This window comes from Chelonia mydas, chromosome 2 (genome assembly GCF_015237465.2).
Source record: "Chelonia mydas isolate rCheMyd1 chromosome 2, rCheMyd1.pri.v2, whole genome shotgun sequence".
Classification (NCBI taxonomy): Eukaryota; Metazoa; Chordata; order Testudines; family Cheloniidae; genus Chelonia; species Chelonia mydas.
The window spans coordinates 223,400,125-223,415,375 of NC_057850.1; the positions used below are offsets into that span (position 1 = coordinate 223,400,125).

General features: G+C 45.7%; 1 protein-coding gene across 16 annotated transcripts in view; it reads right to left on the reverse strand.

Moving 5' to 3' along the window:
- Positions 1–15,251, reverse strand: part of NSUN6 (NOP2/Sun RNA methyltransferase 6) — a 55,826-nt gene that overhangs the window by 12,362 nt on the left and 28,213 nt on the right. For all 16 annotated transcript variants that reach the window (XM_037890810.2, XM_037890813.1, XM_037890804.2 and 13 more), the window contains one exon: positions 14,449–14,568. In XM_037890810.2, the coding sequence (XP_037746738.1) occupies positions 14,449–14,568 (120 nt within the window). The remainder of the gene's footprint in view (positions 1–14,448; positions 14,569–15,251) is intronic.

The following is a 15,251-nucleotide window of genomic DNA, read 5'->3' on the forward strand; positions in this document are numbered from 1 at the left end:
ACTTTCTACTATTTAACAACGTATGTCGAACTTGCTCTGAGCCAGACTGCTCCCTAGGATTTCGCCATGGAGCCTTCAAGCCATTAAATGAAGGGCTTGGATGAAGCAGCCGATCATGATCTTCGAGATCAAAATCCAGGTGCAATGGGAGTGAAATTGGAGCTGCAAATCCAATAGAGTGGAGAACCAATGCTGTTGAGGCCATGTTGGGGCTATTAAAAACTGTTACTTTCCGTAACTGTGGTTCTTGGAGATGTAATGCAGATGTACAGTCCAGGTAGGTGTGCGCGTGCACCGGAGCCATAGACTTTTGGCTAGCAGTACCTGTAGGGGCGGGATGTACTCCTGCCTTGTGTCTGTAGCCCCTTCCCTTGCTATATGAGGCTGTGCCATCCCAACCTCCCTCTGTTCCTTCACGCTGAATATCCTGGGGGAGACTCCAATGGAGACAGGACAGGGGATGGGTCCTGGAATACATGTATGCATCACATCTTGAAGTAACTTTCCTCCTCGTCCTCCTCCATCATCTTTTCCTTCTCCTCCTTGCAGATGCAGACATGTATTCCAAGTAGATGACTAGCAAGCAGTACCCCCATCCAGAGGCGGAGCTCAGAATCTAAGTAAGGATCACAGGACCATTCAGTGGTCCGTAAATGTATGGATGGATGACCATGTGGCCGCCCTACGAACATCCAATATGAAAATGTAATTGAGGAATGCTACCAAAATTGCCCGTGCTCTCATTGAACATGCCGATATCTGCTGAGGAGGCACAGCCAATGTTATCTCATAGGCAGTCTTGATACAAGACGTTATCCACCTACGGATGGTCTGCACAGAGACCACTTGTTCCTTCATGCAGCCTGCATATGATACGAACAGACGAGGCAAAGAAAAAGACTGTTCAGTCAAAAGGCTAGACAGGTCTAATGTATGGAGGTGTTGCTCCTCCGGGGAGGAATGTGGCTTGGGGAAAAATACTGGTAAACACACCACCTGGTTCAAATGACACAGACCATCCTGGATACAAACTTCGGGCGTGGCCGGAGCGTAACCTTGCCCCTGAAGAACTGTGTGCAAGAAAGCCCCGCCATCAGGGCCTGCAACTCACCCAACCACCTGATAGAGGTAATAGCTATCAAGAATTTCATTTTCTGAGACAGAAAGGGCAGCAGACAGGAAGCAAGGGGCTCGAATGGAGGCCCCATTAAAGCTGTGTTTGGTTCCCACAAGGGGACTGGAGGATGCAAGTGGAGAAGTACATGCAGAAATCTTGTCACCATGGCATTGGAGAAAACAGATTTCCCTTGGATAGATGGATGAAACACCGTTATTTTCTGCCGAGTGCACTTTTACAGAACTGAGTGCTCAGCCCAATTCCTGAAGGTATAGCAAGTACTCCAAGATGTCCTGGATAGATGTCTCTGCCGGATGGGCCCCACAGGCCAAGGACCACATGGAAAACCTCTTCCACTTCACCAAGTAGGCTGTTTTAGTGTTCTTTCTCCTCGTTCAGCCATGCAGCAGCCATGCCGCAAGGTGCAGGGAGCTGAACACCAGATGCCGTGTGCAGCCACAGTCCTGTATTAGAAGGTCGGAAAGGGGAGGAAGCGGATGGGAGGCTGAACTGACAGAGTGAGGGGGTCTAAGAACCAGCACCGTCTCAGCCACAGTGGGGTGATCAGGATGAGTCTGGTTCAATCTGCCTTGAGCCTGAGATAAGAGGAAATGCGTACAGCAGGGTTGACTGCCAGTTGCAGTGGAAAGCGTCGGAGAGGGAGCCTGGGCTGAACCCCTCCTGAAAGCAGAACAGGTGACACTTCCTGTTTTTCCTCATCGCAAAGAGGTCAATCGTGGTGATACCATGTGTTGTGAAATCCATCCAAAGGACCTCTGCCTTCAAGGACCATTTGTGGCTTGGGGTGAAAAACCTGCTGAGATGATCCAGAAGGCAGTTCTGGACCCCTGCTAAATGGACAGCTATTGAGATGATGTCTTCTTCGATGCAGAACCTCCACAGGTTGATCACCACCAGGCAGAGTGATCTGGAGTGGGCTCCCCCTTGTTTGTTCACACAGTACATTGCGGTGGTAGTCGGTGAGTATGTGAACCACTCAATGTCTGATATGGTTTCAGAAGGCACAATATGTGTTGTGGATGGCCTGAAGCTCTCGCACATTGATGTGGAATGTGGCCTCCTGTTTCGACCACAGGGGCTGTTCATCCTCATTGAGTCCAGATACACCCCTCAACACAGAAGGGATATATGTCGGTAATCACTGACTTGGCTGGAGAAGGTTGAGCAAGGGAGACCTTTTGCACACAGTGTGTGGGGACTCCCACCAGCGCAGGGACTCCAGGAGTGATGGAGAAAGGTGAACCAACCTGTCCAGGGAATGCAGAATAGGGCAATAAATTGTCCTGAGCCACATCAAATGGCAGAGGTGCTTAATGACTTCTTTGTTTCGGTTTTCTCCAAGGTTGGTGGTGATTGGACATCTAACATAGTGAATGCCAGTGAAAATGAGGTAGGAACACAAGAGGCTAAAATAGGGAAAGAACAAGTTAAAAATTACTTAGACGAGTTAGATGTCTTCAGGTCACCAGGGCCTGATGAAATGCATCCTAGAATACTCAATGAGCTGACTGAGGAGATATCTGAGCCATTAGCAATTATGTTTGAAAAGTCATTGAAGACGGGAGAGATTCCAGAAGACGGGAAAAGGACAAAGATAGTGCCAATCTATAAAAAGGGAAATAAGGACAACCTGGGGAATTACAGACCAGTCAGCTTAACTTCTGTAATCAGAAAGATAACGGAGCAAATAATTAAGCAATCAATTTGCAAACACCTAGAAGATAATAAGGTGACAAGTAATAGTCAGCATGGATTTATCATGAACAAATCGTATCAAACCAACATGATAGCCTTTTTTCACAGGGTAACAAGCCTTGTGGATGGGGGGAAGCGGTAGACGTGGTATATCTTGACTTTAGTAAAGCTTTTGATACCGTCTCAAATGACCTTCTCATAAACCAACTAGGGGAAATGCAACCTAGATGGAACCATTATAAGGTGGGTGCATAACTGGTTGGAAAACCGTTCCCAGAGAGTAGTTATCAGTGGTTCACAGTCATGCTGGAAGGGCATAACGAGTGGGGTCCTGTAGGGATCATGTCTGGTTCTGTTCAATATCTTCATCAATGATTTAGATAATGGCATATAGAGTACACTTATAAAGTTTGCGAACGATACCGAGCTGGGAGGGGCTGGAAGTGCATCAAATTCAAAATGATCTGGACAAACTGGAGAAATGGTCTGAAGTAAATAGGATGAAATTCAATAAGGACAAGTGCGAAGTGCTCCTCTTAGGAAGGAACAATCAGTTGCACACAAACAAAATGGTAAATGACTGCCTAGGAAGGAGTACTGTGGAAAAGGATCTGGGGGTCATAGTGGATTACAAGCTAAATATGAGTCAACAGTGTAACACTGTTGCAAAAAAACAAACATCATTCTGGGATATATTAGCAGGAGTGTTGTAAGCAAGACACAAGAAATAATTCTTCTGCTCTACTCTGCGCTGATTAGGCCTCCATTGGAGTATTGCGTCCAGTTCTGGGCACCACATTTCAGGAAAGATGTGGACAAACTGGAGAAAGTCCAGAGAAGAAGAGCAACAAAAATGATTAAAGGTCTAGAAAACATGACCTATGAGGGAAGATTGAAAAAAACTGGGTTTGTTTAGTCTGGAAAAGAGAAGACAGAGGGGACATGGTAACAGTTCTCAAATACACAGAAGGTTATTACAAGGAGGAGGGAGAAAAATTGCTTTTCTTCACCTCTGAGGATAGGACAAGAAGCAATGGGCTTCAATTGCAGCAGGGGAGGTTTAGGTTGGACATTAGGACAAATTTCCTAACTCAGGGTGGTTAATCACTGGAATAAATTTCCTAGGGAAGTTGTAGAATCTCCATCATTGGAGATTTTTAAGAGCAGGTTGGACAAACACCTGCCAGGGATGGTCTAGATAATACTTAGTCCTGCCATGAGTGCAGGGGACTGGACTAGATGATCTCTCTAGGTCCCTTCCAGTCCTATGATTCTATGAAGAGGGCAAAGATGCAATCTGGTGAGTTGGACCACCTGGATGCAAGCGGACATGTAATTCAGCAGGCTCAGACAAACACGGATTGTTGTGGATGATTCTGATTGCAGACTGACAACTGTCTAATTGCCTAGAAAACGTTGGTCAGCAGGAACACCCTTGACCTCATGGAATCTGACAGGGCCCCAGTGAACTCTGTTTGCTCAGTGGAAGCCACTGAGTTGACTTCGCAGTGTTTAGAACAAATCCCATGCGGTTGAGTAAATGTAGCATGGTGCTGATGTGGGCCAGAATCTCCTAATTGTAGCCGTCCTTCAGCAACCAGTCATTAATGCAGGGGAAGATACGGATTCCCTTCTTCCTGAAATACACCATGACCAACACCATGGATTTGACAAGGACTTGGGGGTGGGAGAGAGAAGAAAGGCCAAACAGGAGAACGGTTTACAGAAAGTGACAATCTCCTATCATGAAGTGAAGAAACTTCCTGTGACTTGATAGAATGGCCACATGAAATTAAGTGTCTTGAAGGTCCAGAGCAGTGAACCAGTTCTGAGACAAAGCAGAGAGGACAGCTCAGAGTGACCATGCAGAACCTCATATATGTGACGAATTTGTTTGAGTCCGCGGAGGTCAAGAATGGGCCTCATTCTGCCCTTGGATTTTGGTATCAGGAAATACCAGAAGTAAACCCCATAACCCCAGTGTTTTGCGGAACCTCCTCCCCCACTTCCAACGCAAACAGAGAGCTGATCTCTGGGAAGAACAATGTCTTGTGAGAGGGGTCCCTGAAGACGGATGGGGAAGAGGGGTAGGGAGGGGGCGTGGAGAGCAACTGGATGGCATAACATGATCTGATGGTGTCTTGAACCCAGCTGTCAGAGGTAATTCGAGACCTGGGCATTGTAAAAGCGGGCCAGCCTATCCCCAAAGGAATGGGGGGACAACGAGGGAGGACCAACAACTGGAACAATGCTCTGGATCAGTGAGTCAAAATGGGCACTTAGCAGGCGCAGAGGGAAGGCACACAGACTGGCCAGGCCCTGAGCTTGACTGCTTCCTCTTGTGAGACCTGTCCCGCTTCATGGGGTAGTCTCTCTGTCTTGAGGGGAAGGGCTGCACAAAAGGATGCTGCAGCCTGTACAGCTGTTGTTGCTGAGCCCCACAGTGACATATACACCCCCAAAGACCTTTTGGTAGCCCTTGAATCCTTAAAAGATGCAGGGTTTCATCTGTCTTGTATTTCAACAGGTGAACCTTGTGTTTGGACAAGTCCTCGATTGCTTGCTGGACATCCAGAGCAATCCTTGAATTCTGAAGGCAGGAAGCCCTCTCCTCACAGTAATTGCTGAGGCCATCACCTTGCCCAAAGTGCATGCAACACGAAGGGCAGACTGCAGAGATGTTTTGGCCACCAAGTAGCTTTCAGTGAAAAACACCCAAAATTTCTCACTAGAAGCCTTGGGCAATTGCTCCTCAAATCTGGCCATAGCCAACCAATTAAGAAAGCCATACCTGGCCAGCAATGCTTGCTGGCTTGCAATCCTCACCTGTAATGAAGAGGAGGTGTATATCTTTCTGCCCAAGAGGTCCAGGCACTTAAAGACTCTGTCCCTGGGGTTGGACTTGAACCTGCCCTGCTGGGCTTTGTCATTCACCACTGTGATCATCAGGGAGTTTGGGGCTAGATGGGGAAAAACACTCATATCCCTCCACAGGCACAAAATAGCGCTTCTCTAAGCACTTGACACTAATGGTACAGAGGCTGGTGTAGCCCAAAAAGCTCTTGCAGGCTCGAGGAGCACCTTGTTAACTGGAAGGGCCACCCAGGGAGAGAGGGCTGTGTTTATGAGTATTCTCCTGCAGAAACGCTGCTTGAAAATCTGACAGGGCCCTGGCAAACTGTTTGCTGAGTGGGAGCTGTCAAACTATTTTACCTTTTGCCTTGGACTTTATTGCTGCCACCACCAAGCATCTAACAGATATATAACCAGGAAAGAGCCCGCTTGGAAACGTCTTTCCCCCCAAAATCCTCCCCAAACCTTACACTCCCTTTCCTGGAGAAGGCTTGATAAAAATCCTCACCAATTTGCATAGGTGAACACAGACCCAAACCCTTGGATCTTAACAAGGAAAAAGCAATCAGGTTCTTAAAAGAAGAATTTTAATTGAAGTAAAAATCACCTCTGTAAAATCAGGATGGTAAATACCTTACAGGATAATCAGATTCAAAACACAGAGAATCCCTCTAGGCAACCTTAAGTTACAAAAAGACACAAAAACAGGAATATACATTCCATTCAGCATGGCTTATTTTCTCAGCCATTTAAACAAAACAGAATCTAAGCATATCTAGCTAGATTACTTACTAAGTTCTAAGACTCCATTCCTGTTCTGTTCCCAGCAAAAGCATCACACAGACAGAGAGAACCTTTGTTTCTCCCCCTGCTCCAGCTTTGAAAGTATCTTGTCTCCTCATTGGTCATTTTGGTTAGGTGCCAGCGAGGTTATCCTCGCTTCTTAACCCTTTACACAGGTGAAAGGGTTTTTCCTCTGGCCAGGAGGGATTTTGAAGGTGTTTACCCTTCCCTTTATATTTATGACAGGAGCCAAGGTTGACTTCACTCTGCTTGAATATGGAGGAATGTGGCAACCCGGCATAAAAGGTCCTAGTATGCCTTGAAGTCCTGAGGGATAGAAAGGGAGGAGAGACTAGGAAGCACCGCATTGTCCAGGGACAAGGACGAGGCTGTTGGCTCAGCTATAGATGGGTCCTGCTTCTGAGGTAGCCTCCAGATAGGGAAACTCCAGTGGCTTCACAGGAAAGGAAGCCATGGGTGTCTGGACTCACAACTGATCCGTAGCCACCAATGCTGTATGAGCAGGCAACCCCTCTTTTGACTTGGATGACAAATGAGACTTCTGGGAGCGAGGAGCTTCCCACTGCGCCCAAGGGGGCCACTGGTATGGGTAAAACATTGGTGGCCAGTAGGTGCCAGGCTAGAGGCCTCCATCCCGACCTCGGAGCGCATGCCATCTCTGGTAGCCGCACTGGTGAAGTGGAGTGGGAGGACAAGGATCCCAACTCTGAAACAGAAGAGTCCCAGGACTTTGGAGACACTGGGGGAGTGACTCCAGAAGGAGCCAACAAGCGAGCTGACTCATCCATGGCCCAGAATAGGGTCAGAATCGACACTCCTGATGTAGTCGGCACTACCAGTGCCAAAAACGTCAGTGAAGCAAGCAAGGTCTGTCCCAGTGCAAACAGTGGTAACACAGCGTGTTGACATCGGGTGTGGTGAAAACCTCCACAGAACCAACTGTGGTGTTGAATGTTCTGGTGACAAGGAAAGGCCCAGTACTGAAGAACCTTTTACTACTTCTGGCGCTGGGTCTATACCAATCACCGGGAGGGGTGCTTTCTGGTGCAGTGCTGAAGGCCTGAAAGGTTCAGCAGCACGCTCTGACTGAGGGGCCATCGTGCTCACCAGCTTCACAAAGGCCTGGACCAGTGGCATAGACAGGATCGAAAGGTAGAGTACATCTGCCACAGCCTGATACGCCCATGTCACAGGCACTGTTGGTACTGGCATCATTCCCGTTGGTCCTGGACTCAGACACCTGGAGGCCAGAAATGGAGTGGACGATACAAGTGTCTGCCCTCCCTACCATGTACCAAAAGAGGGTCAGAGGTGCCCACACATCCCACGCGCCAGAGTCGGTCCTGTGCTGGTTCACGCTCTTCTTAGGGGAGACAGAAGAGTCCCCCCCAGGCCCTGGAATGCTCACCACTGCTCTTATGAGACCTCTTATTTGGTGCCAATGATAGATAACAGTTCTTGTACCTCTTCGGAGAACCCCTGCCCTAGAACAGGCGGCAGCAGCACTTTCCAAGCCAGAGGGTGATCTGCAACCCGAGGAAGGCCTCAGTACCAGGTCAGACGGCGTGGCCTATTCAAGGAGATGCCAATTAAGGCGAAGGTTCCGCATCACCCAAGTCCTCTTCTTGAACGATCTACAGATCAAACAGCGCTCTCTAAGGTGGGCTTCACCAAGATAGAGCAAGCACCTTGTGTGGGGGTCACTATAGGGAACTGCCACTTCACGTGAAAGGCAGTGCTTGAATTAGCCCTACCGCTACCACTATGCTATACTCTATAACTTTTATACTAACACTAACTAAACTATTAACTATGTACAGCGAACTAGCCTAAGAGGATGAATTGCAAGGTTTTGAAAACAACCACCACACAGAGCTCCGACTGCAGCAGACAGGCCATGAAAAGGAACTGAGGGGGATCAGGGCAGTGCCGCCTCATATAGCCAGAAACAGGTCTACAGACATGAGGCGCAACTACCACTCCTCTATGGGTACTACTAGGCAAAAGTCTCTGGCTCTGCTGCATGAACACAGCTACTTGGAATACATGTCTGCATCGACTCAAAGAAGAAATATAACTTGGGCCTAGTCCAGCTTGCTCTTTAGCAGTGCTAAATTGGGTGATTGGGGGAAAACCATAGTACAGCTTGTTCCTCCAGGGTAGCAGGAAAGCGTCTGTGATGGAACTGGGACTGAGGCCTTGTAGGGAGCAAAACTATTGGCCATTTCCTGTTGGCCTTGTTTGCAGATAAGTCTATCTGAGAAGTCCCATACTATTGGAAAATTCATCTGGCTGCAATCGGGCAGAGAGACTTTTGGAAACTCTTAAATTATCTGTTTAGTTGGTCTGCCAGCTCATTTTGCACTCCTGGAAAGTAAAAGGCTTGCAGATTGATTGAACCGGCAAAGCAAAAGTCCCATAGGTGAACTGGATCCTGACAAAGTAGGACAAGAGCAAGTTCCCCACCTGTTGAGGTAAAATATCACCACAGCGTTGTCTGTGAAAACAAACAGGGTTTCCCCCTTAACATGCAACAGGAAGGCTTGACAGGAAAGGCAAACAACCCTTAGCTCTCTGACATTGATATGAAGAGAGAGATCCGTTGAAGACTACAAACCTTGAGTTTGGAGAGAGCCCAAAGGAGGCTCCACACCCCAGGGCAGATGCATCTGTCACCAGCGTCAGCAAGGCTGAAGGTGAACAAAGGGAACGCCCGCATAAACATGGGGGGTGGGTCTGTCCACCAATCTAGTGAAGTCAGTACTTGCAAGCACATGGTGAACAAACAGAGGCCAGCCACCTTTGAAGAGCCCTGAGATGCAGCCTGGCATGTTGGACTATATATGTGCATGAAGCAGAATTTCCCCTCTCAGTGGTCTGCTTAGAGGTCTTATGCCTCCTCTGAGGCACTGAGGAGGGTGAGCAGTGTTAGGACTCAGGCAACGTTGGAGGAGCACTCCTAACAAACACCGAAACACTCGGTGCCGAGTCTGACCAACCAGGCTCAGATACAGATCTTAGGGCCACCTCCATGTACAAAAAATTTAGCCTGGCTTCTCTGTCTTTCCTTGTCCAAGACTAAGTCTTTGCAGATCTGGCAATGATCCTGAATATGAGCTTCTCTAAACACTTCAAGCAGTTTGAGTTTGGATCGCTCATGGACATTGACCTACCACAAGAGATGCAGGGCTTGAAGCCTGGTGACCAAGGTATCCCTTGGTACTGAGTAATGGAAAAAAAAACAAACCTGGGGCCAAAAGGAAAACTTACACTACCCACACTATTACCCAAGTACTAACACTATAAATCTAGAACAGTATTTCCTGGTGTGCTGTCAGGCCTGAACAGGTGCGCTGTGACATTTTTTAAAAAACTAGATGAGAGAACAAAAAAAGTCACTTATATTTAAATTAGTGTTGGAGCCAGATCACATTCTGTACTTTTGCTCTCTAGGATTATGCCCCTTTCAAATATTATGCATGAGTCACATTCCATTCCCCAATGCCAGATTAAGATAGCAAATCTGAGTCCTGCGGAGTGGGGGCAAAGGAAGGGAAAAGAAGGAGAGGAAGCTGCCTTCTGATTGGCCATCTGTCACACTACCCCATCTCCTTTGGGGCAGAGCAACCAATCAGAGTTCAATCTCCCTCTCCTTCCCCCTCCCCTCCTGTGAGCAATGGGTTGGCTCTTCTGCCCCTCTCTGCAGCCGCCGGCCAAAGGTGGTGGAAGAGCCCCTGGAGCCCCCCCGCGCGATGGGAAGCAGGGACCCCCGCTGCAACCACTCAGGATTGGGAAGGGAGTGGGGAAGAACACCAGGAGAAGCAGATGTGAGGCAGGGGGGCTGAACTGGAGGGTGGGGGCTAGGTGCGAGGTGGAGGAGCCAGGGGCAGCAAAACTGGTGTGAGGTGGGGATGGGGGCAGAACTGATGGGGGAGTTGGAGGGGCAGAAGTAGTGGGGCAAGGTGGGAGCGGGACTAGTGGAGGGTGAGAACAGAAGTGATACGGGGTGGGGGGCAGAAGTGATTTGGAGACTAGCAGCACAGAACTGATTTGGAGGTTAAGGGTCAGAATTCATTGCTGGACAGGGAACAGTTAGATGTAGGATGAGAACTCCTGCAGTAGGGCCAAAATCCTCATACCTAATTCATTTGAGAGCATGGACAGCTCTAACACACACTCACTCTCTGGGGAAGGGCGGGGCAGTTCACAAATCAGTAGACTGAAAAACACAATATACTCTCTTTGTAAATAACTACATGTTTTGGGGGTCAATCTTCTGATTTGTTGAGGTCTGACATTTATTTTTTGATTTCTAGATATTGGCAACTCTGAGTGGGACTTAATATTGCATTTAAAAATAGTGGAGAAAGTTGGGAAGACTATTTTGGGAATGAGAAGAAATGATTAATTATTAATTGCTTGTCATCCCAAAATATTATTCTCAAGTGTGTGTCACTTTCTCCACTGAGCATGCTTTTGTCCAGAGTTCTTATATTTAGCTTTAATGTTAGTTTCCACTCTTGAAAATGTTAATTCTGGCACAAAAGACCGATCATGACCTAATGTTAGCTGCCATGGTGTTTTGATTTTTAACCCTATTAGCCTCGTTCTGGATTGGCTCATGAATATTCACGAGACAAAATTAGGAGTGGCCTATGATAGACGCAATGTTATGCTACGCTCATATGAACTTGAGTTAGAGGAGTCACATGGTGGTGTGTTTTTCAAATCTTACAAATCTCAAAGTTACAGTGATGAATTTTGAATTAATGACCCAAAAAATGGACAAATATTTGAAGAAAAAAAAAGATTTTGGTAGTTCCACATCTACTTGCAGTGATAAAACTGAACATGAAACAAAGAAAGTTAAAGTGGTGAACCGACACTTCTGTGAGACCCATCTGCAATTTGGATTGCCGTCTATAGGAGAACCATCTTGCTCTCTTCCAAAATGTCTTGTGTGCAAGGAGAAACTCTCAAACCATGCCATGGTGCCACATAAGTTAAAACAACGCCTTACAAGCAAACATTCATCCTTTGCCAAAAAGGACATAATTTTTTTTAAAACGTTTGAGGGATCAGAATGAAAAGTAAACGCGACTGATGACAGACTGCACAACATTTTATGACAAAGCACTGGAAGCAAGCTACATGATCGCTGAGCTTGTAGCAAAGGCAAGAAAGCCACATACAATCAGAGACATTAATTTTACCAGCATGCTAAGAAATCAGGAGAGTAATGTTAGGTGCACATGAGTGAAGGAAATTGAAAAAGTTCCCCTTTCAGATAATATGGTAAGTCGCCTCATTAATGACACGTCAGGTGATACTGAGATGATGCTCCAAGAAAAATTAAAATCAAGCAGAAAATGTAATGTAAAGTACGTTAATGGAGATACTATCAAAGAAATTTTTTTGTTTTGCAAAGAACTGCCAGGTCACATGGCTGGAGAAGAAATATTCAGTGTGACAACAGTCTACCTTGAGGAAGGAGAACTCCACTGGAAAAATTGTATCAGTATTTGTACAGATGGGGCATGCTCCACAATTGGCAAAGTGAAGGATTTGGAAGCAAGGTCTGGGATCAAAACCCAGATATGTTGGTAGCTCACAGTTTCCTGCACCATGAAGCTCTCGTTGCTGAAACACTGCCAGAAGAAGTCTTTAGTATTAGATGGCGCAGTAAAGATAGTGAATTTTATACAATTGCGGCCCTTAAAATCATGCCTTTTCTTCTTGATGTGTAAGGAAACAGGAGTGGAGCACCAGAGTTTACTTTTGAAGTATGCTGCCTTTCCCATGGAAAACTTCTCTCATGCTTGTATAAGCTGAGAGGGGAGATCAAAATGTTCCTAACTTCTGAGAAATCAATGTACATGGACTTGATTGTTGACATGACATGGCTGATATATTCTGCCACCTCAATGAACTGAACAGGAAAACGCAAAGTAGAAACAAAGATCTTCTCTCTAGCACAGATAAATTGCACGGGTTTAGGTCTAAGCCAGGGGTGGGCAAACTACAGCCCACGGGCTGCATCCGGCCAGACAGCCGTTTTAATCTGGCCCTTGAGTTCCCACTGAAAAGCAGGGGTTTGGGGCTTGCCCCACTCTGGCGCTCCAACCGGGGACCAGGGTCGGGGGCCGCTCCGCACAGCTCCCGGAAGCAGCAGCATGTCCCCCCTCTGGCTCCTACGCATAGGGGCAGCTAGGGGGCTCCGCTCCACACACTGCCCGAACCCCAAGTGCCGCCACCGTAGCTCCCATTGGCCACGCCTCTACATAGGAGCCAGAGGGGTGACAGGACGCCTGGAGCCTGCATCACTGAGCTACCCCCCTGCACCCCAACCCCCAGTCTGATTAAATTTTTTTTTGTTATTTTTTTTTTATATATATATTTTATATATTGTTGTCACTCATCACAGACTGTGAATCTCAGCATGCATCATTGCTCTATTAATCGAATTTAGGGCAGCATTTTGGAGTTCCATTCCACATCAGATAGTGCGAGGCTCGGATCTCTAACCTAGAGTTTGGCATTTGATGCTGCTCACTTCCAAAGCCATACTAAAAAAGAAGTACCTCAAAGATAAAAAGGTAATACCATAAATCTTGATATATAATATCGTTAGTTGAGGTTTCTTGATTGGTTCAACTTTTGAATTATTTATTGTTCCTCATATAATAAAAAAAAATTTAGCATCTTGATGTGAATGTGTGAGTCAACTGAAAATACTTCTCACAGTCTGTACAATATAGTTAATGATGTTAGAGTGTAACATAATTAACTGTATTGTACAGACTGTGAATGGCAAAGGTGGTAATCGGCTCAAACCGAGACAATAAGAGGCAGAGTTCATTTGGAGACAATATGGTGGTATGCCTCAAAATAATTAAAGGTGTGCTGCAGCAGAGAAAAGGTTGCGAACCACTTATCTACAATTAATTTACAATGCACACAAATACTAAGAGCACTTGCTAAGGCAAGGCAAGCCAAGTGATTCCAGTGACCATCACAAGAGGTAAGAAGGAACTGAGGGAGCTATGGGGCAGTTGAGCCCTTTATACCAGTGCACAGCAGCAGAGGGTGCTCAAGTCACCCAAACAGGTACCACTAAAGGAAAAATTTTCAATGACTGTGCACGGGATGCACACATACCAAGAGGGGAATGCACATGTGAAATCACTCAAAGAACAATGACCGTGCTTAAATACAGTATCATTTATACATTATACATTAAATCTCACCAGGGAATCTTTAGTGCATGCCATCAGGGTTTACATGGACCAATTAATGCACAACACATTAATACACTTTAGAAATCACACCCCTCTACTCAGCATTACTGATCTGTGTAGACAAGCCATTAGATACAAGTAACCATTTCCAGTGTCTACTGGATAAACAGTGATTTATTGATTTGCATTGGGATGTTTTAACAGTGTTAATCTGTTACAATATAAATAGGGCTTCTGATTTTCTTTTATTTGTCTCCAAGACTGAAAAACTCCTTGGGGCAAGGACTTTGTCTTTCTGTGTTTTGTAAAGAGTTGTGGAGTCTTAGGGCATTTTAGAAATAACTCCTTATGCTTCCCATACATCATCAGCTTCAAGGCTTGTGTACATTTCTCAACACTGCCCTACGCATTATTAACGCTTCTGCTAAACAAAGATTAGAACACTTTTTAAAAAAATTTTGGTCACAAATGTCCACTAAAACCAGATCAGTTTGAGGCAAATAAGGTTCTATTTGTAATAAGTGACTATGTGATAAGACAGACCTGTATTTATTTCAATAATTCTGACATTCAGCAAAGTAAGCAGCATGTTCAAATATAAATGGTTTGCTATTCTGTGTTATCTGTGGATATCAATAGATAAGCGAAGTGAGTCATGCTAGTGAAATGCAGGTCAAACCTTCCTTACTGAGATAAAAAATGCTCAATGATTTTTCTTACCTGGTCATGCATTAATGTTGCAAGATGAGTTGTTTTTCCCCCAGGTGCAGCACACATGTCCAGAATTCTCTCTCCTGGCTGAGGGTTTAAAACATGGCTTACAACTGCAGAGGGCAAGTTCTATTATTAAAACAAAAAGTTTGAATTAATGCTTTAAAACAGTTTTATTTCAGCGATAACAAACAAAGGGAATATATACTGAAAACCATCTCATCAATCAGTGAAGGCACTTATATTTTTGTTGCTCTCTCTAGTACAGAGCTTGAATAATTTCAATTTAAATACTTCATATTAAGTGTATACCTATATTTCACTTTACATCTCTGGTCGCTTTTCTCCTAAGCTTAAGCATTAACAATTGAGGTGCTGGGCATTTCCTGGGGATTCATGACTAAGGCAACTATAAAGCTAAATAAAACAGGATGATACTGTGACTGACTGTGGAGCTGTCCTGTAATACCATATTGACCTGGTCATTAGGATATTTACTGTATGAATGTATTTGTTTAGCTTAATGGAGGGCTGTAAAGAAAGCAAGTAGGAAGTAGAATAATGGCTCAGAATAAAACACCCCCCAGCAAACATTTGAGGATTTGTATGGAACAATGGCAGAGTTGTTAGCTCTGGAGTCTGCCTCAATCTCCTGCAGAGCCTAATGACCTGGTTTTGAGAAGCAGGGCTGAAGAGCAGGAGCAATGATCTGGTTTTGAGAAGCAGGGCTGAAGAGCAGGAGCTGACAGAAACAAAGGAAATCTGATTGGATAAAAAGTGCCTCGGGCTATGTCAGCATAATTTATGTTGCT